This window comes from Gymnoscopelus braueri (genome assembly GCF_963280865.1).
Source record: "Gymnoscopelus braueri genome assembly, chromosome: 2".
Classification (NCBI taxonomy): Eukaryota; Metazoa; Chordata; class Actinopteri; order Myctophiformes; family Myctophidae; genus Gymnoscopelus; species Gymnoscopelus braueri.
The window spans coordinates 32,535,866-32,560,964 of NC_137604.1; the positions used below are offsets into that span (position 1 = coordinate 32,535,866).

At 45.4% G+C, this 25,099-nt stretch overlaps 1 protein-coding gene across 1 annotated transcript; it reads right to left on the reverse strand.

Moving 5' to 3' along the window:
• Positions 1-549: 549 nt before the first annotated feature.
• pcdh10a (protocadherin 10a) lies at positions 550-20,972 on the reverse strand (the record flags this gene model as incomplete). The annotated part of the gene is given in 8 exon segments (XM_080448888.1): positions 550-1,028; positions 13,683-13,789; positions 15,326-15,381; positions 18,033-18,539; positions 18,541-18,716; positions 18,719-18,941; positions 18,943-19,626; positions 19,628-20,972. Coding segments are annotated over 8 exon segments (3,183 nt in total). The 5' UTR covers positions 20,579-20,972.
• Positions 20,973-25,099: the final 4,127 nt, after the last annotated feature.

Consider the following 25,099-nt stretch of genomic DNA (forward strand, 5'->3'; position numbering starts at 1 on the left):
GACCAGACCAAAGTGTCTTTAGTATCTATACTGGACCAGACCAAAGTGTCTTTAGTATCTATACTGGACCAGACCAAAGTGTCTTTAATATCTATACTGGACCGGACCAAAGTGTCTTTAGTATCTATACTGGACCAGACCAAAGTGTCTTTAGTATCTATACTGGACCAGACCAAAGTGTCTTTAATATCTATACTGGACCGGACCAAAGTGTCTTTAGTATCTATACTGGACCAGACCAAAGTGTCTTTAGTATCTATACTGGACCAGACCAAAGTGTCTTTAGTATCTATACTGGACCAGACCAAAGTGTCTTTAGTATCTATACTGGACCCATACCAAAGTGTCTTTAGTATCTATACTGGACCAGACCAGAGTGTCTTTAGTATCTATACTGGACCAGACCAGAGTGTCTTTAGTATCTATACTGGACCAGACCAAAGTGTCTTTAGTATCTATACTGGACCAGACCAAAGTGTCTTTAGTATCTATACTGGACCAGACCAAAGTGTCTTTTAGTATCTATACTGGACCAGACCAAAGTGTCTTTTAGTATCTATACTGGACCAGACCAAAGTCGTAGGGTCCCAGTGAACTCTCGTACTGATACTCACAGAGAAAGGTCGGTTTGTACGGCAGGGTTCCCCTATCATACTCTTTCCTGTCCAGCGTGCTGGAGCTGTACTGCTGCTGCTGTGGCGGAGGAGGAGGAGGAGGATGGAGGTGATGGTGGAGACTGTGGTGTGACTGTGACCTCTGACCGTCCTTGCCAAAGGTGGAGAATGACCTATCATAGTTGGACGGTTGGACGGTGGATGAGGTCATGGCAAGCCGGAGGTGGTCGGACGGGTCGGCGGAGGAGGGTACCTCAGTGTCGGGCAGCGTGGCGTCCATGCCGGGCACGTGCAGGTTGCTGCGGTAGTCCGGCCCCTGGCGCCCGTCGGACGGCACGAAGGACGGCATCCAGCAGCGGTCGGAGTGGCCCAGGGCCTTGCACTCCTCTGTGCAGTTGGAGAACAGATCGGTACCTGGGCGAGAGGCAGAGGAAACGTACAGCACACAGGAGAGAGAGAGAGGGAAAAGAGGAGTGACGAGGAAGGTAAGGTGACAGCAGTGGAGGAGGAGAGCAGGAAAGGAGAAGAGGAAGTGAAGAAAAGAGGGAGAAGAAGAGATAACGCAAGTTAGCGAATCATTTGCCAATGTCGAAAGCTGAAGAAACAACAAAAAAAAGGCAGCGGCAAAAGCTATTCATCAAACAGACACGGCCAACGTTGATGAAGTGAATTGTTTGTTTGTCTGGCTCTTCTCCTCATTCATTCTGAACCAAATGTGCAATCAAAGCGATGTGGCGTTGGAAGAGAACATTTCAACCCTCTCCTCACATCAGAATAATCTGGCTCACAGTCGATTCCCCAACACCAGAGGACAACAACACAAGAGAAAATTGTGGTTCCTTATTCTGCCTCACCCGTAGAAAAGAATAAGACGCAATTATCAAAGGCAACGTGAAACTAGAAAAAAACTATGGAATGTTTTGCCGATTGCTGATTCACGCTCCTTTAGTCCTTCAACCAGATGCGAAATGACAAGAAACACAGCTGACACTGAGGCTCCACCAAAGAAAACAAAACACTAGAACACACACGAAGAGAAGAAATGATCATCATACTGTAGATGCTACGATGAATACCACACACACGCACGCGCACACGCACACGCACACGCACACGCACACGCACACGCACACGCACACGCACATACACACACACACTTACAGTAGACACGCACAGCATGAAAGAGGTACCAGTTAAGTCAATTATGCTCTCTTTGAGTGAATAAAGAGAGGAATATAAGAAGCAAAGGGGGGGGGGGCATGAGAGTAGAGAAAAAAAGAGAGAGAGAGAGAGAGAGGAACACCAGTCATCATAATAATGGAAGCCTCAAGTCATTCTAGTTTGTCTGCTGATTGGATTTGCGGTCTTCCCGGTTCTTTTTTTCTCCAGTGGAGCCATGGACAATGTGAGAGCATAGGAATGGCATGATCAAAGGAGATGAGCAACTAGCCACAGTGGTGGAAAAAGTACTCAAATTCTTTACTTAAGTAAAAGTTACCAATACTGCAATATAGAAATACTCTGTTACAACTAAAAGCCCAGAATTCAAAATTTACCTGAGAAAAAGTACAAAAGTATTGGCATCAAAATGTACTTAAAGTACCAAAAGTAAAAGTACTAAAATGTTTGAAAATAGCAGATCTCAAGCTCACAACGCGTCGCGATGCGACGCGTTGTGAGCTTGTAGATCGGCTATTTTCAAATAGCCTAGGTGTAAGCTAGGGCTAAAGTGGTTAATGTATGTTTTATAATGTAATAATGTAGTATATCTGCAAAGTAACTAGTAACTAAAGTTTTCAAATAATTGTAGTGGAGTAAAAGTACAATATTTGCCTCTGAGATGTAGTGGAGTAGAAGTAAAAGTATTGGATATTGGAAATACTCAAGTAAAGTACAAATACCTCAAAATTGTACTTAAGTACAGTACTTAAGTAAATATACTCAGTTACTTTCCACCACTGGCAGCTAGCCAGGGTAAAAGACAGAGATGATGCATTGCACTGAGAGAGAGTAAAGGGCCGTTCACACTGAGCACTATAACTATAACGATAACTATAATGTTCACCAAAACACTATATTTTATAGTTATACGTAGTTATAGTTAACTATAACTATAAAAGGGACATTATACTTAGTTGTGCGCCGGTGTTGCACACTGAAAAAAGCACAAATAAGTATAAATCAGGCTTGAGATAGATAGGGAGAGAGAGAAAGAGAGACAGACAGAGAGAGAGAGAGAGAGGGATGCAATCTATTATTCCATCAGACTGTGAGGGCTTCAGATCAAAGGGTCTCCTAATGCAAATATATGCTACTGATAATAACACTGTTGCTGTAGTACTTACAGAACAAGTGCACACGCACGCACGCACACGCACACACACACACACACACACACACACACACACACACACACCCCCACACACACACACACACACACACACACACACACACACACACACACGTCACACACACACACACACACACACACACACACACACACACACACACACACACACACACACACACACACGTCACACACACACACACACACACACACACACACACACACACACACACACACACACACACACACACACACACACACACACACACACAGACATCAGAGTGAAGATGTAGGTGTAGCAGAAATCTCAGGCTCTGTACACACACTTGCAAATTCTCTGTGCATGCAAAGTACACAATGCAAACACACAAACAAATCAGGCACAGGACAATGCAGGCGTCATAACAGACACAAATGCAGATGTGTGTAGACAAAGACCACACATGCGCGCACAATATGCCGCACGCGCACGCGCATGCGCACACACACACACACACACACACACACACACACACACACACACACGTACACGTAGATCAGAGTGAAGATGTAGGTGTAGAAATCTCTGTGCATGCAAAGTACACAATGCATGTCCCCACAAAAACAAACAAATCAGGCAAAGGACAATGCGGGAGCCATAACAGACACAAATGCAGGTGTGTGTAGACAAAGACCCCCCGCCACACACACACACACACACACAAACACACACACGCACACCCACAAAAAAACACACACAGAAAACCACAAAACACACAAACACACATACATGCAAACTTACATACATCCCTTTCATGTCAAAGATTTAAGAGGGAGGCTACAAAGCAAAACAAAAGGCTATTTTTCCCCAATTTCTTTTGTTTGTAACCTGGGGCCTGTTCCTCAAAAGGTGAATTAGACTAATTAACTAAAGCCTGGCTTTACCACCTATCCTGGCTTAATTTAGCCAGGATTAGAGCTGAGTCGGTTCCTCAAAAGGTGAATTATCTTGAAGATTAGTTTAGCCAGTTCACCCTGGCTAAGTTTAGCCTTATCCGATTCCTCAAAAGAGAATTGAAGCAAGCCTAGCTTAGTTACCATGGCAATTTAGCTGTGAAGTTAGCCTGGTCAGGAGCAGGCTAACAGCCAAGCTTTATTAATCCAGTGCCTTGTTCTTCAAGTTTTGTGAAATAGCTGTTAGTCCAATGACTCCAATCATAAACCAATGAGTTTTTCTACACTTATTCAATTCTTATGCAAAAATCAAAGATCTACAAGCCCGAAATGTTTTTGTCTTATGGCGGCCGGGGGTCCCCGGCCCCCCATGGACCCCCGCCCCCGTGGACCCCCGCCCCCGTGGACCCCCGGCCCCCTGTGTACCTCCGGACCCCCGTGGACCCCCATGGACCCCCGGACCCCCGTGGACCCCCGGACCCCCATGGACCTCCGGACCCCCGTGGACCCCCGCCCCCGTGGACCCCCGTATACCCCAGACCTCTGTTGGGGGTCAACGGGGGTCCGGGAGTACACGGGGGGCCCGGCCCCCCGTGTACTCCCGGACCCCCGTTGACCCCCGTTGACCCCGGACCCCCGGCCGCCAAAAGGCAAGCTTTTCCCTTGTAGATCTTCGATTTTAGAAATTTGAAATTTGAAAATTATTCTAAGTGTTTATAATTATAATTCCAACATTCACTTAAACTCCTTATGTTTAAACCTAACTGAATTATATATTTATGGATTTGTATATAAATTAATTGCATATTTTTGGACAACTTGTGCATTTAATTTGTCGGCAATACTTTGCCACGCTTTCTCCCTGGATCTATATTTATTGGGGCCGTGTTTCCTTTCTTGCTTATTATAAATTTTACTTCCTTGTAAGATTCCATGAGCTGCTGCAGTGCTGCTGTTCAGCCACAGAGAAGAACGCCGCTCTGGTTTTGGGCTCCATGATTGGTCAAGTTCAAGGATTCTGCTATCGACTTTCATGGTCTTTTATAGAAATAAGTGAAGCCTGGCTTCATTATCCTGGCTCGACACAGCCTGGCTTGACAAGGCCTAGCTCGACAAAGTCGCTCCTTTTCAGCCTGGCTTGGCGTTCCAGGAACCGAATAAACCAGGCTATACGGACCCGACTTTGTCAAGCCTGGATTTGACTTAAATCCAGGCTTATTTAATTCAACTTTCGAGGAACAGGCCCCTGAGCTCTGTTTTTAGATCCTTTGGCCATGCGTTCCTCTGGACATTTTGCGTACAAGGCGGCAAGAGCAAGACGGTAATTTAAACTTTTTGTTTTGGATTGTTTTCGTTTTGCCCCAGAGACAACTGAAATAATGTTTTCACACAGTGTTTGGATCTTTCAAAAATGTTTGCTCAACCATATAATTTAACAATTATTTAAAGAAATATAGAAAATGTATGAATAAAATGTAAAAATGTATGAAATGTATGTTTATAAGTCAGATTATTTAGACCCATTATTACTTTCACCAGTACTTTTACTTAAGTGACCTAAAAGTCTTGACACACAGATGTAAGAATATAACCCCGTATTTAGCACAAAATAAAGCCTGATTTGAATTACCAGCCTGCCTCTCCCTCTGCAGGCAAAACGTCTGCAGGGAAAACAAATGGTCCACATAGGGGCCCAGGTTTAAACAAAAAACAAATTCCAACTTTAACACTTGCTGTGATTCTGCTGTGATATTTTACATATCTCTATCTCTATCGATGCATGATCCATGCAGGTGTGACAGCACACAGTAGAGCAGAGATGGTTGTGTATACTGTAAATAAAGCTACAGAGCACAGAGCCCTGTCATTATGTCTATGTCTGCTCTCACCAACAGCAACATGATCATCACTGTATGCATACAGGTGTTGCACAAACACGTGCACATATACTACATGTGTACAAACATACACACACACACACACACACACACACACACACACACACACACACACACACACACACACACACACACACACACACACACACACACACACACACACACACACACACACACACACACACACACACACACACACACACACACACACACACACCTCCTTATCCAGGCAGGGGAAGCAAACAACAACCAAAAATGACTGGCAATGACAGGCTCTGCCAGCCAGCAGCCCTGTCTCTCACTGTGACCTCGTCAGACGGCACAGGCACACACACACACACACACACACACACACACACACACACACACACACACACACACACACACACACACACACACACACACACACACACACACACACACACACACACACACACACACACACACACACAGAAAACCAGAGGGAGACTGCAAGAATGGCAAGCAACCCAAACAAACTATCTACTTGCTAATAAGCAATCAGCAGTTCCATTCTCATTTTCTCCCCCTGCCTGTTGTTCTCTTCCACATTACATCTGTGCTCGGTCCTGGAATCCCAAACTAGTGTGATTTGACTAATTGCATTGCCTGACACGCACACACTCCCAGAGACAGTGTGCATGGAAATGAGCAAAACAAAACCTCAGCAAGAAAACATGCACTCCTAAGACCTGTGCTTTTTGTGTTTGCGCCCTCTCTATCTCTCCCTCTCTCTCTCTCACACACACACGCGCACTCACGCGTGCGTGCGCGCACACACACACACACACAAACACACACACACACACACACACACACATAATGGTGTTTTTGCACCTGCCATCACCTTTTCGGCTCACTGCACCGGCGTACAGCCATGTATGAATCAGCCTTAATCCTCACCTAAACCTGGTGAAACTGCAGTGAATGTGGCCCACGCTACGAACACGCACACACACCCACACACACACACACACGCACACACGCACACACACACACACACACACACGTTATTCCTCAGGAGGAGCATTTCCAACTCCTCTGTCCCATACCACTGTTATTCATCTTAGATGCGCTTCAACTCCAGCGAGGATAAGAGACAGGAAACGTCAATATTTGGACAGCAAGGCAGAGTGACAGCGGCCTCCGTGCACGGGGTGGGCCGGTGGGACGGTGATGAGTAAACCAGAGACCTCTCAAAGCCAAAATAGATGAAGATGCCCCCGCCATATGCGCTGATGACAGACAGAGTGATACTGTAGCTGTGTGTCTGAGGGGGGACGGCTTGCTTTTTCCTCATGTTTGCAACAGTGGCATGTTGCCTCAGAGTGAAGTTCAATGTGGCTGCTTGCCATAACACTGCCGCCTTTGATTAATGTAATTTCTTATGAGGGCCGAGGCCCTGAATGACCAGTCATTATTGATCTGTGTTTTCTGTGCTTTTCATCACTTGATCTCAGTCCCTCAAATGCAGCGCTACAAGCCCACACACAGCTAATAATCTTGACACAGACACAAATCGCATATAGGCCACCGGGGGAGGCCTTAGGCTAAGGTTCACACTGTAAGATATCAAATATACAAAGATACAAAGCAAAGCAGCATAATTATCTGTCTTGTAAGATATTGTTCGATTGTTGCACCAGCTTGCTGATGTCATCAAACGTGCGTCGGCAAGCAAGAAAGATATATAGGAAAATAAAGCCTGGGGTTAAAAAGAACATGGACCTAGCGGACAGAAATAATGATTCCCCCCCCCCATTACAAACAGGAATTGTGTGGAGAGCAAAGGCGAGTGGGGGTGAGAGGGTTAACACTTTGTGGTTTTGTAGCTCTGAAGCAGAAGTTGAAGCCAGCTCAACTTGGATTTGTAGCTTTGTATCCGTTTGTATCTGCTTTTGTAGCAGCTACTGTACAAAGGTCAGATGTCCTTGCATCTCCATGTCACTGGCCTCCATTTAAAAATGAATGGTAGACCGTAGCTTTGTATCCGCCCGGTGTGAACGCAGCGCTATACTCAAGGCCTTAACGGTGAAGAGGGAGGGCAAAGTGGAAGGCATGTTGCCTGCAGGTGTCATTTTCTTTGCTTTTGTGAATGTAAAGTCGTGTTATTAGGTCACGGAGGCGACTCGCAGACATCTGTGCCTGAGACAAGACAACGAGCCCCAGAGGTTAATATGAAAGCAGACCGTTTTGGCTGGAGGCTTGGTATTGCAGATAGGGCCTTTAGAGTGGCTTGGAACAGATGTTCTGTAAAGCCGGGTCCCCTGCCAGCGCAATTGGTTTGCATGTTATATGAGCAGACAAGGACTGCTCATGTCTCACAGGGACTTGCAAAAAGACTGTCATTGCCTATTGGCTCACATATCACTTCATTAATGAACAATCAAAAGCCTTGTTTGAGGGAATCTTTTTCACACTATTAAGTTTGATGCTTCGGCTCATTCTGGGCCTATAGATACCGGATGTCAGTGGAGGAAAGTCTTTGCGTTTGCTATTCCTTCGTTTCAGAACTGTAGTTTCAGAGCTGTCACTTCATTTGCTCATCATTCCATTGAGGAAATCGTTGCTGACGAGCGAAAACCTTGTATGTCCAAAACTATTACTTTTCCGGAAATGGAAAACATGAACCTCTGTTCCAAATTAATGGATCCAATGTAGTTATTTAGTCACAATATCTTGTTTACTTTTCATTTGGTTAAATATGTATAAAACTCACAACCAAGCATGGCAACCTAACCTCCCTATATAGTGCCTTTTCAAAACGTTTACATTGTTTAATTCTATTCAAACGCATCACAAAAAATATCTTTAATTCTACTGAAAACTTTTCGGTTTCACGTAATGTTCTGTCAGGTTTAGCTCCGCCCCCAGATGCACTGCACCCCACCCCACTTCACCTCCAATCCTCTTCCCATTTTTGCAACCGTGTTGCAGATGGGCCACGTGCTATAACATGTTAACTATGCAATGAAATGCCCCCTTTTGAGCCATTAAATATGGGGAACAGAATCCCAAATGCTCAAGAGAAATAAATCAGCTGACTTAACCCATTCAGACCGGGAACGCATCTGTGTGTCATTTTTAGATTTCTTTGGGCTATTCAAAAATAGCAGATCTACAAGCTCATAGCGTGGCACCGAGTGCCACGCTATGAGCTTGTAGATCTGCTATTTTTTGAAAAATCATGAAAATGTGTGCAAATCTTTGAATATACATTTTTCTAAAGCGAACTTTTTTAATCTGTTACAACTTCTGGGGGGTCCATGGAACAACATATTTTGAGATGGGGGTCCGCGGCCAAAATACATATCATTTTGAGGGTCCTTGACATGAAAAAGGTTTGAGAACCACTGATATTATAGCAACATAATTATTTTTCAAAAAACTGTTAGGATTTAGAAGACATTTGTAGAATCCCTCAGAAGCAAAGATTTGAGTTACAAATGTTTGCTTTAAATATATATATATATATTCAAAGATTTGCAAACATTTTCACGATTTTTCAAAAATAGCAGATCTACAAGCTCGTAGGCGCCGCACTATGAGCTTGTAGATCTGCTATTTTTTAATAGCCAAAGAAATCTAAAAATGACACAGATTCTTTCCCGGTCTTAATGGGTTAATGAAAGCGGCAGTCCATCTCACTTCCTCGCAAAGTTTGATAAAGACGCGCTAAACGCTCTCTGAATTCTCACCCCACACTGACGTCAGAAACGAGAGGCCTGTGGGAGACGCTCAGAATGCTGCATGTTAAATCGCTCTGACAGCCCACTGACATGGCAAAGCACCATGCACCGCTCCGCCACTAATTCATAATCAGCCATCTAATACACCGTTGCCACGGCGATTTAATTGTCTCATTTGTCACGGGCTGTTGTTCTCGGCAAAACAAACGTCCGGATAATGATCATTTCAAACATAAAGGCACGACGTTCCCCCTCAAAACCGCAGCGTGCTGCGTACGTCTCCTCCAAGGGTTCAAAGTCCCTCAATCTTTTCCCATTGATGAATATTTCATCCTCTCCTCTCTCTTATCTGTCACCTTTTGTCTGGCTCTCGCACACCAGCCGCCGTGTGCGATTAGGATGACGGGGCGGGGAAATAATGAGGAAAACAGACTCTAATTTGAATCAAACTGCCTAGAAAAAGGGGTTACATTGTGGGAGAATTAGGCAAAGCCAGTCAATCTATGACATTTTGGCTCCTGACGCAGCAGTGCCTCGCTTTTTCTTGAACCAACTCCAAATGCGTCACTTTCAGAAAAGCCACTCATCCACATTTTAAAGGTATCTGGCAATATCCAAGCCACCGCGGCGGTGTCCCTTTGATTTAGAACCACGTCAGGAGACTTATTTTCGAAAGTGTCAAGCAAGCGGTCGAGCGGGAAGCTACGGCAGGTGTAGTTGATGATATGCCAACTGGAAATGGTTTTTCCCCCTGATTTGAAATATTCCGAGCTGCAACCAAAAGGGAGAGAGTGTGCCACGACGCCGTCCCATGAGGAATCCTTGCCTCTAACCTTCCCTTTGATAATTGCTATGCAAAGGGTTCTGGAAATGAATTACTGATCAGCCGAGTGTTGCAGAGAGCTAACGTGTGGGGGAGACAGAATGAAGGATGAGACCCTGCTACGAGAGCTGAAAAGAAGGTATAGTATGTGCATGTTTGTGTGTGTGTGTGTGTGTGTGTGTGTGTGTGTGTGTGTGTGTGTGTGTGTGTGTGTGTGTGTGTGTGTGTGTGTGTGTGTGTGTGTGTGTGTGTGTGTGTGTGTGTGTGTGTGTGTGTGTGTCTGAGTGTGTCTGAGTGTGTGTGTGTCTGAGTGTGTGTGTGTGTGTGTGTGTGTGTGTGTGTGTGTGTGTGTGTGTGTGTGTGTGTGTGTGTGTGTGTGTGTGTGTGTGTGTGTGTGTGTGTGCCTGCATGCATGCGCGTGCGTGCACGCTTGCATACAATGCACAAGTAGATACAAAAACACAAAGCTGCACAACTGCCCTGCCTCAGAATCTTTTGCCTCATGTATGCATGGTGTGTGAAATGATGCACATTTACCAACACAAGGATCTGACGTAATATCTAAGTCACGTGTCACATGCACATGCCCAGGTGCACCCATGCACTGACGCATACACGTTCACACACCAGGCTTAGGGCATAGCTAGATGTATTGTCATCCTTTTAATGCATGCGGTTACCTCACACATGCGCACAATCGTGCGTGCACACACACACACACACAGATACACAGCAGGGCATTAGTTGTCTATATGGAGGCAGTATACAGCTGGACGAATGCCAAGCCTTTCTCTCATTCCTTACAGAACATCAGTTAAGGTCCCCACAGCATCATCTCAGTGGACGACTCCCAACAAACAAACACGTACGCACAACACTCACTGAAATAGACAAAAGCTTGTAAACACAAACATTAAATCAGATCATATAGCTCCACACACACCGTCTGGTTATGTTTACAAAAGCTTGTACATCTCAAGTCTCTCTCCAGAATACCAGACATGCGATATTGCCTCCCATGGAGAACTAAGCTGTTCCCTTAATGAATCCAAACATGAGAAACAAATATTCACCCTCCTTATGAACTATGATGCCGTGTACAGCACCAACTGTGGAATGTCCTCGGCCGGTGCCAAAGACAACTCACGCTCCGCTAAAGGTTTGCTATTGGTTTATAATACTTTCGTGGGCCAGCATGAGCATACTCCTGCTGGCAAACCACTTGCTGCGACCAAACAAGATGTGAGGTGTCCCTGCCATGTTCCATATAAGGAAATGGGATCACGGAAATATAGTTACGAGCCAGCCATGAAGCATAATGTCGGGGACAATTTCTGCTCCAGGTTTTTGAGCTTCAGAAGGCTCCCTGCTGGCTCAGCGGGGCCAACATTGAGCTGTGTTACCAGCTGGTCCCGTGGTCATGGCTGAGTCTGACTCATGTCCTGTGTCACCTAGCGTTCGCCTTGCCTTCCTGCCGCTCTCCACTGTGTGTTGCGGGTCAGTGGTGGAAAGTAACTAAGTACATTTACTCAAGTACTGTACTTAAGCACAATTTTGAGGTATTTTTTACTTTACTGGAGTATTTCCAATTTTCAGTACTTTTACTTCTACTCCACTACATCTCAGAGGTAAATATTGTTGTGCTTTTACTCCACTACAATTATTTGAACACTTCAGTTACTAGTTACTTTGCAGATATAAATTATTACATTATAAAACATACATTAACCACTTTAGCCCTATTTTATACATGGGCTGTTTGAAAATAGCCGATCTACAAGCTCACAACGCGTCGCGGTGCGACACGTTGTGAGCTTGTAGATCTGCTATTTTCAAACATTTTACTACTTTTACTTTAGGTACTATTAGTATATTTTGACGCCAATACTTTAGTACTTTTAACTCAAGTAACATTTTGAACACAGGCCTTTTACTTGTAACAGAGTATTTTTATATTGCGGTATTGCTACTTTTACTTAAGTAAAATATCTGAGTACTTCGTCACGAAGCAGGGGATGCCTTGAACGTTCCAAGCTCCTACCTGAGCTTTTTCTCCTCGGATAGTATTTGATTACACCCAGGTGGAAGGCGTCCAAGTCGGAACGCATGGGTAAATGACCCTGCTAATACAAATTTCACCCCGAATTTTCCTTATTGATGAAAAAGACAGAGTCTTGGATTTCATCCAGCGCCGCATTCTCCAGCCCTGCAATAGTTTTGACCTTCCCGGCTCATTTCACCAGCGAGGGTAAAATGGCTACTACTAGCATCACATATCAAAATTTGATTTGGTTCATTAAAAGTGTCAAACACCATAGAGTCCAATCAGGACCATTCACTATCCTACAACACCTAACTAATCGGCTGCATTTGTATTCCACGGTGCTCATATGGTATTTGGCAGGCTCGTGTCTAGACAGAGGTCTAACATGGGTCTGCGTTGGAACGATCTCTGCAGAGGAAAAGGGCAATTCAATATGGAATAAGATTTTGTGTTTTGGTCTGACTCCACCTTGATCAATAAACAGGTGCTAACCTTATGGAATTTGTAAAAGAACATAGGGACGGCTTAGGATAAGATCCCATGCCTTGTCTAAAACAAATGCCACAATGTAAAGGCCCAAGACTGAAATATGGGGCAACAAAGTAGAGTAGACGGTGTGTGATTTTGTGTGATTTTGTGTGCGTGTGTGTGTGTGTGTGTGTGTGTGTGTGTGTGTGTGTGTGTGTGTGTGTGTGTGTGTGTGTGTGTGTGTGCTTGCGCGTGTGTGGCTTTGCAAGTATCTGTTGGTGCTCGTATTGAAACTGAAATCCAGATGTTCTGACGTTCGGAGAAAAAAATGAGGAAAATCATACAAACTGATTGGAACAAATGCACGTCATTATAGTATCATTCATTTAGCTTCCAACCCCTTTTGTCTCCGGCCGAGTGAATCTATTGATTAGTGCCAGCAAAGACCCACTCATTCTGCCTCATGCTGCCTCCCTGGAAGTCGCTGTCCTTTCAGCACCACAGGCCATGTGAGACAACACGAGTTCAAGAGAGAAAGAGGGAGACAAAGAGAAAGCAGAGAGAGATAGAGATGGTGCAGATATGATTCCCCGATTCCCTGAATATTTCTCCCCTTCACCCTGGTGTGAAATACAATCAACACCTCTGCTCTGCCGCTCAGCATTCATGGCAGCCATGCCGGTGATCCGAGCCCCAGCCCCCCAACCACTCCGCACATTCTCAAATTAAGGAAATTAAAAGTCACCGGTCCGCACCGACAATCCAGCATTATCCCGTTCACAAACATGCCACTGAAGCGAAGGGGAGGAATGGAATGACAGAGTAATTATACGGTGCAAGGAACTCACCAGCCGAGTGACCCCGGTTGGTGGCGTCGTGGTCACTGTCGCCCTGTTCGCTGTCACCGTGCCCACTGTCTTTGGAACTGACAATGTCCGCTTCTTGGAAAGCCGAGCTGAAAATAGAGCAAAAAAATGTGGAACGGAGAGAGAGAGAGAGAGAGAGAGAGAGAGAGAGAGAGAGAGAGAGAGAGAGAGAGAGAGAGAGAGAGAGAGAGCGGCAGAGACAGTTGACAGAAAACAAACAAAATAAATAAATAAAAATAACCAGGGGATTGGTGAATAGGGTCAGGTGGAAAGAAGAGAAAGAGGCAGGTAGCAAGAGGCAGGTGGGAAGGGAGCGGAAGAGACAGGTGTCAAAAAACAGACCAAAAAGTAAATAAATAAATAAATAACCGGGGGATTGGTGAATAGGGTCAGATGGAGAGAAGAGGAAGAAGCAGGTAGAAAAGGGGGATGGGAAAGAGAGAGAAATCGAGGAAGGGAGGAAGATAAGAGGGCAAGGTGTTGGCATATTATGGTGATGGCAGGGGAGGGGAGGAATGGATATGGGGGGGGGAGAGAGAGAGAGAGAGAGAGAGAGAGAGAGAGAGATAGAGAGAGAGAGAGAGAGAGAGAGAGAGAGAGAGAGAGAGAGAGAGAGAGAGAGAGAGAGAGAGAGAGAGAGAGAGAGAGAGAGGAGAGAGAGAGAGAGAGAGAGAGAAAGAGAGAGAGGACATGTTAATGTGTTCGCAGTGGCCATCAAGTGTCTAAATTGGATGTTACACTTGACATGTAATGAAATCCAGCATCATGACTTTAATAGGCACCGCACTGTCAGTTACAGGCCTGGGCCAAATTAAGGGTGAATATTATGATATATTGTGGATGATGCTGCCTCTCCGAGCCACAATGAATGATGCCGAATATATGGGAATCCTATCCCTGAGTGGAATATTGGATGTTATGGATCTTCGATTAGGCTCGCCTGCATGTCTGCAGCAAATATTGGATGTTATGGGTATTATCTCAAAATGATTGGCTATGTGGCTTATAGGATATTGCACAGGTCAATACTACAACTGTTCACAATGCATAACAACCAGTGTTGGAAAGTAACCAAGTAACATTTTTCTCAAGTACTGTACTTAAGTACATTTTTTAGGTACTTTTACTTTACTGGAGTATTTCCAATTTTCGGTACTTTAACTTCTACTCCACTACATCTCAGAGACAAATATTGTACTTTTACTCCACTACAATTATTTGAAAACTTTAGTTACTAGGTTACTTTGTAAATTTGGATTATTATCACAAAACATACCACTTCAGCTGTATATGCATTTCGGCCATTTGAAAAAAGCCGATCTACTAACTCACAATGCGTGGCGAAGCATTGTGAGCTTGTAGATCCGCTTTTTTTTCAAAATATTTGTATACATTTCATACATTTGAAAACTTGTGAAACGAGTACTTTCTACTTTTGGTACTTTAAGTACATGTTGATAACAATACTTTAGTAATTTTACTCAAGTACAGACTTGAGTAAAATTCAAGACTTTTACTTGTGTTTCTACATTGCAATATTGATACTTTTACTTTAGTAAAAAAATTTGAGTACTTTTTCCACCAATGATAACCAGTGCAGGGTTAAGTTATATGTGTGTCCTTACCTGTTGACGCGTCTCGGTCTGTCCACCATATAGCTGAGCTCTCGCTGGTGTTTTGTCTAGAAAAACAAAACGTATTTCTTAATACGGTAATACTCACTTTTAGTAAATGAATAAGAGCAACAGAAAAACAAAAACAAAAAGAGGTGATAGTCTGTAGTAATACAATAAGACAATAATGATTAAAGTTCAAAATGATAAAAGGTTTGACATGATGTGGTGTCAAGGAGAAAGATAATCCCAATAGGCTGCAGAATTGGTTCTCAAACGTTTTGATGTGAAGGACATCTGACAATATGTTGTGCTAGGGGGACCCCCATACAAGGTTCTTGTTGTTAAAACGTTCAGAAATATTCAAAAATCTTTCAAATTATTACAAGGTTTTTGAAAATAGCTCACAAAGTTCACAACCCATTGCATTGCGATGCGATGTGTTGTGAGCTTGCAGAGGTAGGTTTAACCCATTATAAGACCTGAGGCAATCCTAAAAAAAAAAATCAAGATTTTTCAAAAATAGCAGATCTACAAGCTCATAGCGCGGCACTCGGTGCCGCGCTATGAGCTTGTAGATCTGCTGTTTTTGAACAGCCAAAGAAACCTAAAGTGACACAGATGCGTTCCAGGTCTTAAAGGGTTAAAGTGGATAAACTGATTATGATGCCATATAATAAACTACTTTAGCTGGAAAACCCCTGCAAGACCCCCTTCAAAGATCCCTGGGGGTCCCTGGACCCCATGTTTGAGATTGGGAGCCACTGGGCTACAAGGCTACTGCGTAGGAAACATGTATAAAGAAAGAGTGGCATGACGCAGGCGGATTGACTCAGTAGCCTGTACATGTATCCAATTGAGTGAGTGGGGGATGGCAGGCGAGAGCAGGAGAGAGTGGGTTAGGAGGCGATTGAATGCGTAAATGATTGAGCCGCTCGCCACTGAAACACTGAACAACCTTTGTTCGCGGTGCTGCCGTGCAAGGCCGTGCGCGGCATACTTAACGCACAGGCATGCCAATACTGCCTAACTAACTGGCCAGGGTGGATTTGCCTGCCTCTAATCACCCGGCAACAGCAAAAGTTCAAGTCCACAGCCACCAGAGCAGCAGGCGTATGTACAGTCAATATGGCTAATGAATGTAAGACATGCAACATGCCACAAAGCTATAATTCAGTGACGGACCAAAAACCAAGAACATCATCAACCCCCAGTCAAATGCACTAGGCCTACATGCCAAACCATCTGCTCATCACTGACATGTATAAAGAATGGGCCCATACAATTGTGTTAGGCCTATAGTCTTTAGATGGCTCATAAACTGAATATGAATCACTATATAGGCCATGTTTCTATATATTGGTATAGCCACATGCAGGCACATTCCTTCCAAAGCATCAGGTATATATTACATTGAATAAATTAAGAAATAACTTGAAAAAATAGACAGCAATATAAAAAGGTGTCATCCTTCATTTTACAAGACTACAAGTAGGCTCAGAACACTTGCCACTCTTTGCCACCAGAATATTAACTAGTTACACATGTTTGACTTTCCTTTTCAATATGTTGTTGTCTTTGATAATATTCTGGAATTTCAGAGTATATATTATATATATATATATATTATATATATATATATTATATATATATATATATATATATATATATATATTATATATATATATATATATATATATATATATATATATATATATATATATATATATATATATATATATATATAGTGTGTGTGTGTGTGTGTGTGTGTGTGTGTGTGTGTGTGTGTGTGTGTGTGTGTGTGTGTGTGGTGTGTGTGTGTGTGTGTGTGTGTGTGTTTATTTATTTATTTTCCCTCCAGATGTACAGGTATAGGGTACTTGTAAACAAATTAATATTTAACTCAACAGTCCATAGTTATTCCACATGCGAGTAATCCTTTTACACACGATATAGTTCCAAACAGACAGTTATGCACAAAAAATAAATGATTCATCAACTGACATCAAGCCATTTACTTATGCATGATGGCAAACGAGCGTTACTGAATTAATAGTGTTGCTGGCCAGAAACTGATGCTGCTCTACAGGTTTTCGCACATCATTACGCACGACAGAGTATAGAGGGAAATGCTTCACATGGGCGATAATAATGTATAATAACCATGTCATTACAGTGGTTCTCAACCAGTGGTCCGGGGACCACCAGTGGTCCTTGAGGGGGTTCCAGGTGGTCCCCAGCTAAATGATGGAGAGTTGGTACCAAATTGACCCTTGTAGATCGTTAACTCTTGAGAGTGTAAAATGAAACCAAATGGACCCTGATGGGTCCATTTGGTTTCATTTTACACTCTCAAGAGTTACATTATTGTTAAATATCTGCATTAATTAAATAATTGTTATTTTGATCAACGCCTGTTTATCTCTCCTAATGGTACCACATCAACACAGCATGGAATTGTGGACAAAACCTTATCCAAAGATAACAAAATATTCAAAGTTTTGGTTCTGAGAGGCAACATCTCATCAAATGGTGAATAAGAATGGACCTTGACATGAAAAAGGTTGAAAACCACTGCTCTAAAGCCATTATCTTTGTAATTAACCCAATTAGAATCAACAGCTTTTTACTCCACTGCCTCCTTAGGCTAAACATTTGACAAATAGAAAAAGTGCCCCCAGGGCACTGAAGCTGATGGCCTCTCTCAGGCCTCTCTTACCTCATTAGATAGAATGCTGCCATTGGATATGATGTCCGGCTGCTGCTCACTGTATGTGACTATGGCGCCACAGGGGTTGGTGTGCTCCGTGTCGGTGCTGCGGGACGGGCTGCACGGCTTGAGGAACATCAGGTCCGTCTTGGCGGACTCAGGCGTCAGACACACCTGGTAGCAGTAGGAGTTCTGGGTCTGGTGGAGGTGCGAGCCGAACCCTCCCCCCACCCCGCCGACCCCCGACTCCTCCACGGGCACCTGGCCCACGGGGCCGACCCCCGACGTCACGTTGGTGCTCTGGACCAGCATGATGTCCGACTTGCTCAGCTTCTTCTGCTTGCGGCCGCGACCTCGACTGCAACACGCGCTGCAGCACAGGCAGCAGTCGCCGGACATCAGACAGGTGTAGAGATTGAGCTTTTTGTCCTTCTGGCAGCGCACGGCCAGCACGATCATGGCCAGGAGGAAGATGAAAGAGACGGAGCCCAGGGCGATGATGAGGATGAGCGTGAGGGTCCAGGGAGGTCTCCTTGGTCTTGGAGGTCGAGCCGCCGCGGTCCCCGCTGCGGCCCTCCACCACGCTGTCCACTAGGACGACGCTGACGCTGGCCGAGGACGAGAGAGGCGGCTGGCCGTGGTCCCGCACCTCGATCAGCAGGTCGTAGAAGCCCTGGGGGTCGCGTTTGGGGAGACCCTCCTGGCAGTCCTCAGTTCCCCCGTCCTCCAGTCCATGCGGAACATGCCCATCTCGTTGCCGCGCAGGATGCTGTAGGAGAGCCGCGCGTTCTCGCCGTCGTCGGCGTCCATCGCCACGACGCGCGTCACGAGGTAGCCGGGCTCCGCGGACCGCGGCAGGTGTTCCTTCGCCGTGCCATTTTTACCGATAGGAGCGATCACAGTGGGAGCGTTGTCGTTTTTGGTCCACGATGATGACGTTAACGGTGGTGTTGGACAAGAGCTCGGGGTCGCCTGAGTCCTTCGCCTGCACCGCAAAACTAAACTCTTTCAGCTGCTCGTAGTCAAAAGAGCGCAGCGCGTAAAGGTAGCCAGTGTCCTGGTTTATCGACACGTACGTGTCCACGGACATGCCCTGTATATCACACTCCAATATGGAATAGGTAATCAGCGCATTCGGCCCCACGTCGGGATCCAGCGCGCTCACGGCGTGGATGAAAGCACCGGGCACGTTGTTTTCGGTCACGTACACGTCGTAAACAGCCTGAGTGAAGCGGGGAGCGTTGTCGTTTTCGTCCGAGACGTGCACTTTGATGGACTTGCTGGTGGCGAGCGAGGGCTGCCCCTTGTCCTTCGCCACCACGGTGATCGTGTACGAGTCCGTGCTCTCCCTGTCCAGCGGCCCGTCCGTCACGATGGTGTAGTAGTTCTTAAACGAGGACTTGAGCTTGAAGGGAACGTCTCCCAGTATCTCGCAGCTCATCTGGCCGTTATCGGCCGAGTCCCGGTCGGACACGCTGAACAGCGCGATCACGTTGCCCGGGGCGTCCTGCTCGCTCACAGACTCGGTCACCGTGCTGAAGCCTATCTCCGGCGTGTTGTCGTTCACGTCGACGAGCTTCACCAGCACCTTGCAGTGCGCGGGGCACCGCGTTGGCCCCCAGGTCCTTCGCCTGGACGTATATCTGGTGCGTATTGCTCTCCTCGTAGTCCACCTCGCCCGCCACCTCGATCCTGCCCGTCCTCGCGTCGATGCTGAACAAGTCCTTTATCCTCGGGGTGTTGTGACTGCTAAAAGAATACACGATCTCGCCGTTCTGACCCTCGTCGACGTCCGTGGCGTTTAGCTGGATAACCAGGGTCCCCACGGGGGAGTTTTCCGGCAGGTTTATAGAGTACACGGACTGGTCGAAGGTGGGCGCGTTGTCGTTCGAATCCAAAACTTTGACGACCAGCAGAGCCGTGCCGGTCCGCTGCGGGATGCCCCCGTCCACCGCGGTCAGCACGTAGCGGTGCACCGCCTGCTGCTCCCGGTCCAGCGGCTTCTCCAGCACCAGCTCGGCGAACTTGTTCCCGTCGCTCTGCGTCTGAACGTCCAGGTAAAAGTAATTATTGTTCGTGATCGCGTAGGTGCTGAGCGCGTTCGTGCCCACGTCGGGATCGAAGGCGTTCTCCACCGGGAAGCGCGTCCCGGGAACGGCGCTCTCCGATATCTCCACGGAAATGTCCGTCTCGGGGAAGCCGGGCGGGTTGTCGTTAATATCCAGGACCTCGATTTCCACCCGAAAGAGCTCGAGTGGGTTCTCCAGGAACACCTCCAAGTGCAGCAGGCACGGGCTGGTCTGCTTGCATATCTCCTCCCGGTCGATTTTCTCCTTGACGAGGAGCGCGCCGTTCTCCAGGTTCACCTCGAGGTACGGCGTCCGTGAGCTCGGCACCGTCTGGAAGCGACGGGCAGAAAGTTTTGTGATGTCGAGCCCCAGATCCTCCGCGATATTCCCCACGACGGAGCCGGGCTCCTGTTCCTCCGGAACGGAATAGTGTAGCTGGGAAACAGCCCCATTCAGGATGGAGAGCAGGAGGACTAACCGAATCATATCTCCCCCTCTCTCAAAGTGCACTTGGTAAAAAAAAAAATGAAACGAAATCGTATTATTCCTTTTTATCACCAGCAATGAGCATCACTGTCCTCTCTGCCCGTAAAAAGGCAACGAAGTAAACAGCAGCGACAACAAGGCTGCCCAAATCTGAAAATCCTCTCCTGCGCGTTAAGTCACTGGGACACTGTGCCGCTTCAGTCGTGAGAAGCACAGCCATTTGATCCCAGCTTCTCTCTTTTTAATCAATTCTGCCCCGGCGTGTGAGTTTTGGCGTCAGAGCAAACATTGCTGGATATTATAGAGCCCAGAGATGCACAGCACTCCTTGTGTGCACTGATACAAGACGCTCCCTTCACATAAAGTCACAAGCAAAAAATAGGAAATCCCACACGAGTAGAAAAAAAGAGAAAAAGGAAAAAAAAAAGTCCCATAAAAGCACCACGAAAGACGCAATAAAACTTCTCTCAAATGCAATGAAAAATAAACACTGACAAATAACACCGACTTTTCTCTCTCTCTATCCCTATCCGTTGATACCATGTAATCACTGCGCCTAAGCGCTCAAAGAGGATGATGTTCTCAGCTCGGCTTCTGTAAGGCGAGTGTGGGGAGCGGGGATGGTTTTGCGCACAGAGCCTTTCCCCACCAGCCAATGGTATCCACATTCACCGGGTGCGATGGCACCTGATTGGGGCTCCGCGATGCCAGGCAGGGTGCATATAGTGGCCCTTTGTAATAATACAACCAGTAAAGCGCCGCTGCGCTCCCTCACTCCTCTTTTTTTTATCCCTCTCTCATCCAACCACAGCCTCAGTTATAGGAGGGAAATTAAATGTTTTACACATCTAGTGAATAAAAAAAAGAAGAATAAAAGTCGAACAGTGGGCGACAGTTAAGCACTGGGCAGAGCACAGCTGCAGTTAATATATCCCAAAGTAAATGATATCCGAGCGGAAGCTGATGCTAGAGGTCATATTGCAGAGAAATGCATATTGTTGATGATGATTTTCATCAATACGATGAAGCGGCCAACTGATGTCCTGAAACTCCATGACCTCCATGAAGTAAGCGAAATAATGTTTAATGTCCCTCATCCAATTATTTCCGCAGTTTGCTGTGGAACCATTGCATGATGAGTAAGAGAATGAACTAAAGCTGCCCAGAGCCAAAGACCACCATGTGAATGGGCTGCGCAAGTTTAAAGGCAGCTAGTGACGCAATAGCCTACAGCGCCATGACCATTCAGTTCACCCCCCCCCCCTCTCTCTCTCTCTCTCTCTCTCTCTCTCTCTTTCTCTCTCCTCTCTCTCTCTCTCTCTCTCTCTCTCTCTCTCTCTCTCTCTCTCTCTCTCTCTCTCTCTCTTCTCTCTCTCTCTCTCTCTCTCTCTCTCTCTCTCTCTCTCTCTCTCTCTCCCCATAACAACACAAATGTAGCAATGGAAGGAATATAAACCATGCTTTATTTTTAAACCATTAATTGGCATCGCCTTGTTTGGAAGCGAATTATCATTATAATGTGACTACAGGATCACACTTGAGTTACTTTAAATCAGTGCAACGAAGTGGCATACATTAGTGCCTACCGTGTTGCTAATAGCCTCGAGCCTATTAGTTATCCTGTCTTCACGTTTTCATCATTAACCCTCTCCGATGCCGACCTTAACTTTAATGCAATTGCATCATGTACTAATTGAATTCATAAGGCAGAAATTAATATGCTAATTAAATGGTTATAACGGAGATGAAAATGGTGGCGTAGCCTACTTGTGAACCATTTGGAGGATGATGACAAATACATGAAAAGGAGTGTAAATGGAGCCAATTAGCATATCCTATGTCTCTATATATTTCCAATGTCGGGCTAATATACATGTGTGCAACAATAGTGGCCATATATAATGCAAACAGACGTGCCTATTGTGAAGTGGATTAAACAGGGGGCGATGTGTGATTATGTGTCTCATCATACAAGTCACGGGGAAACAAAGCGGGGACGTTAGATCAATTTTCATCCATGTCTGAGCGGGATCTGTGTGACTGAATGGAGCTGACACTCTGCTGCAGAGCGCTGCCCTCAGACGGATAGAAGCACCCCTCTCCTCTCCTCTCCTCTCCTCTCCTCTCCTCTCCTCTCCTCTCCCCTCCCCTCCCCTCCCCTCCTCTCCTCTCCTCTCCTCTCCTCTGTGTGAGCCTTCCAGAGACCGACGTCGCCCCCTTGCGAGTGGTAACGGTACTCGAGGTTCCAAGAGGCAGCGCGTACATGTATAGGGCTAGCTATTGACAGTGGTGTAAAGTAACTAAGTACATTTACTCAAGTACTGTAGGCTACTTAAGTACAATGTTGAGGTATTTTGACTTTAGTGGAGTATTTCCAATTTTCAACGCTTTTACTTCTACTCCCCTACATCTCAGAGGCAAATATTGTACTTTTACTCCACTGCAATTATTTGAAAACTTTAGGTACGAGTTACTTTGCAGATATCAATTATTATATTATAAAACATACATTAACCACTTTAGCCCTATTTTGTACATAGGCTATTTGAAAATAGCCGATCTAAAAGCTCACAACGCGTTGCATCGTGATGCGTTGTGAGATTGTAGATCTGCTATTTTCAAACATATTAGTACTTGGTACTTGTAGTATATTTTGATTGATTGATGTACTTTTATTTAGTAAGACATGAGAATAACAGTACATGGAAGTACAAATTCACAATACAAGGTCTACTAAACTGGAAGACTCATTAAGCACTGAGCTTGTTTAAGATGAGAACCCCATGCACACAAATCATGATGACATATAAGGGACAGACAGATATACACAAATATTTTGATACCGATACTTTTTAACTCTTACTCAAGTAACATTTTGAACACAGGCCGTTTACTTGTAACAGAGTATTTTTATATTGTGGTATTGCTACTTTTACTTAAGTAAAATATCTGAGTACCTTTTCCACCACTGGCTATTGAGCCTTTGCCATTTCACGAGTAAGGTCAAGGAGAAAGGGAGAAATGTGATCCAAGGTGTGTGGTTTTAAGACTCTATTATTCATTAAGAAACATGTCAGTGGTTTTATCTCTTATGATGTGACACCATGTATAATTTAGTGGTTCTGTAATGATAAATCGGGACATCATGATTTGACAAATGGTATCATAACTAGTCTCTGTGTGACTAACTGACATGTTGAGGACAGTGTGTAGGGAAGCTGATGATGGGGGTTCAGCGTGGGCATTAATATTTAATTTTATGAACAAAAAAGGCAATTAAGACATCATTAAGAGTGTTTAGTACCACGGGGAGATACACCTCAAGTGTGTTGCTGCACCCTGGCCTGCTATTTATTGAGCTAAATGGTTTAAGAATGCACTTCAGTGTCTGCAGTGAGGCCAGGGGAGTTAGGTGGCATCAATGTAAAACTGAAGGACTGTGTGGAGGGCAGCTGGTATTGATGTTCGTCTTAAAACCTTGACCTAATAAAAAAGGAAGTATTAAGTAATATTATCAAGGTTATAGTTGGAATGTAGCATAACTTTGAAAGCACTGAAACACAGAAAATTGAGACGATTCTATCTATCTATCTGTCTATCTGTCTGTCTGTCTGTCTGTCTGTCTGTCTGTCTGTCTGTCTGTCTGTCTGTCTGTCTGTCTGTCTGTCTGTCTGTCTGTCTGTCTGTCTGTCTGACTGTCTGTCTGTCTGTCTGTCTGTCTTTTTATTTTATATAGAATTATGTTCAGTCCATATTCCGGTGTTGTTCTATTGAAAACACCAGATCTACAAGCTCACAACGGGTTACGATGCGACTCTCTGTGAGCTTGTCGATCGGCTAATTCCGGGCACGCGGCACTTGAACGACGAAGTATACATCCGACCTATAACTGCATCAGACAGTGAGCGTATATATACACTGTACAATGTTGTGCAGTGATGAGCACAGGGAGATAGTGTATAGAATGGATGGCTGTGGCCTTAGCCCAGTGTGTGTGTGTGTGTGTGTGTGTGTGTGTGTGTGTGTGTGTGTGTGTGTGTGTGTGTGTGTGTGTGTGTGTGTGTGTGTGTGCGTGTGCGTGCGTGTGCGTGTGTGATATCAGTGTCTGCCCCAGACAGCTGCAGGGTGACTCCCTGACCTGACGACCATTACTCAGCCTGATGGATGGAGGGTGAGGATAGGGAGGGGTGCAGTGTAAGGGTAGAGGGGAGGAGAGTGGACAATGGACTGTAGGGGGGGGGGGGGGGGGCATGGGATGGACGCTGAGAAAGTGGATGGAGGGGACGGGAGGAGGAGGAATGGGACTCCACGCATTGGGGGGGCGTGCCGTCATATGATTCTAAACGTATTACGGTCATGACATCAAAAACGCTGTTAGGGCGTTAAGTGTCTTGCTGTGGGACACGTTAATAAGTAGACATGGGCGGGCAGGGAGGCCAACTGGTGACATTGTGATTATCAGGCAGCCTCTGCACCCACTCAGCCACGGCTGCGAAGATAATAATGAACTTCACTTGTGAG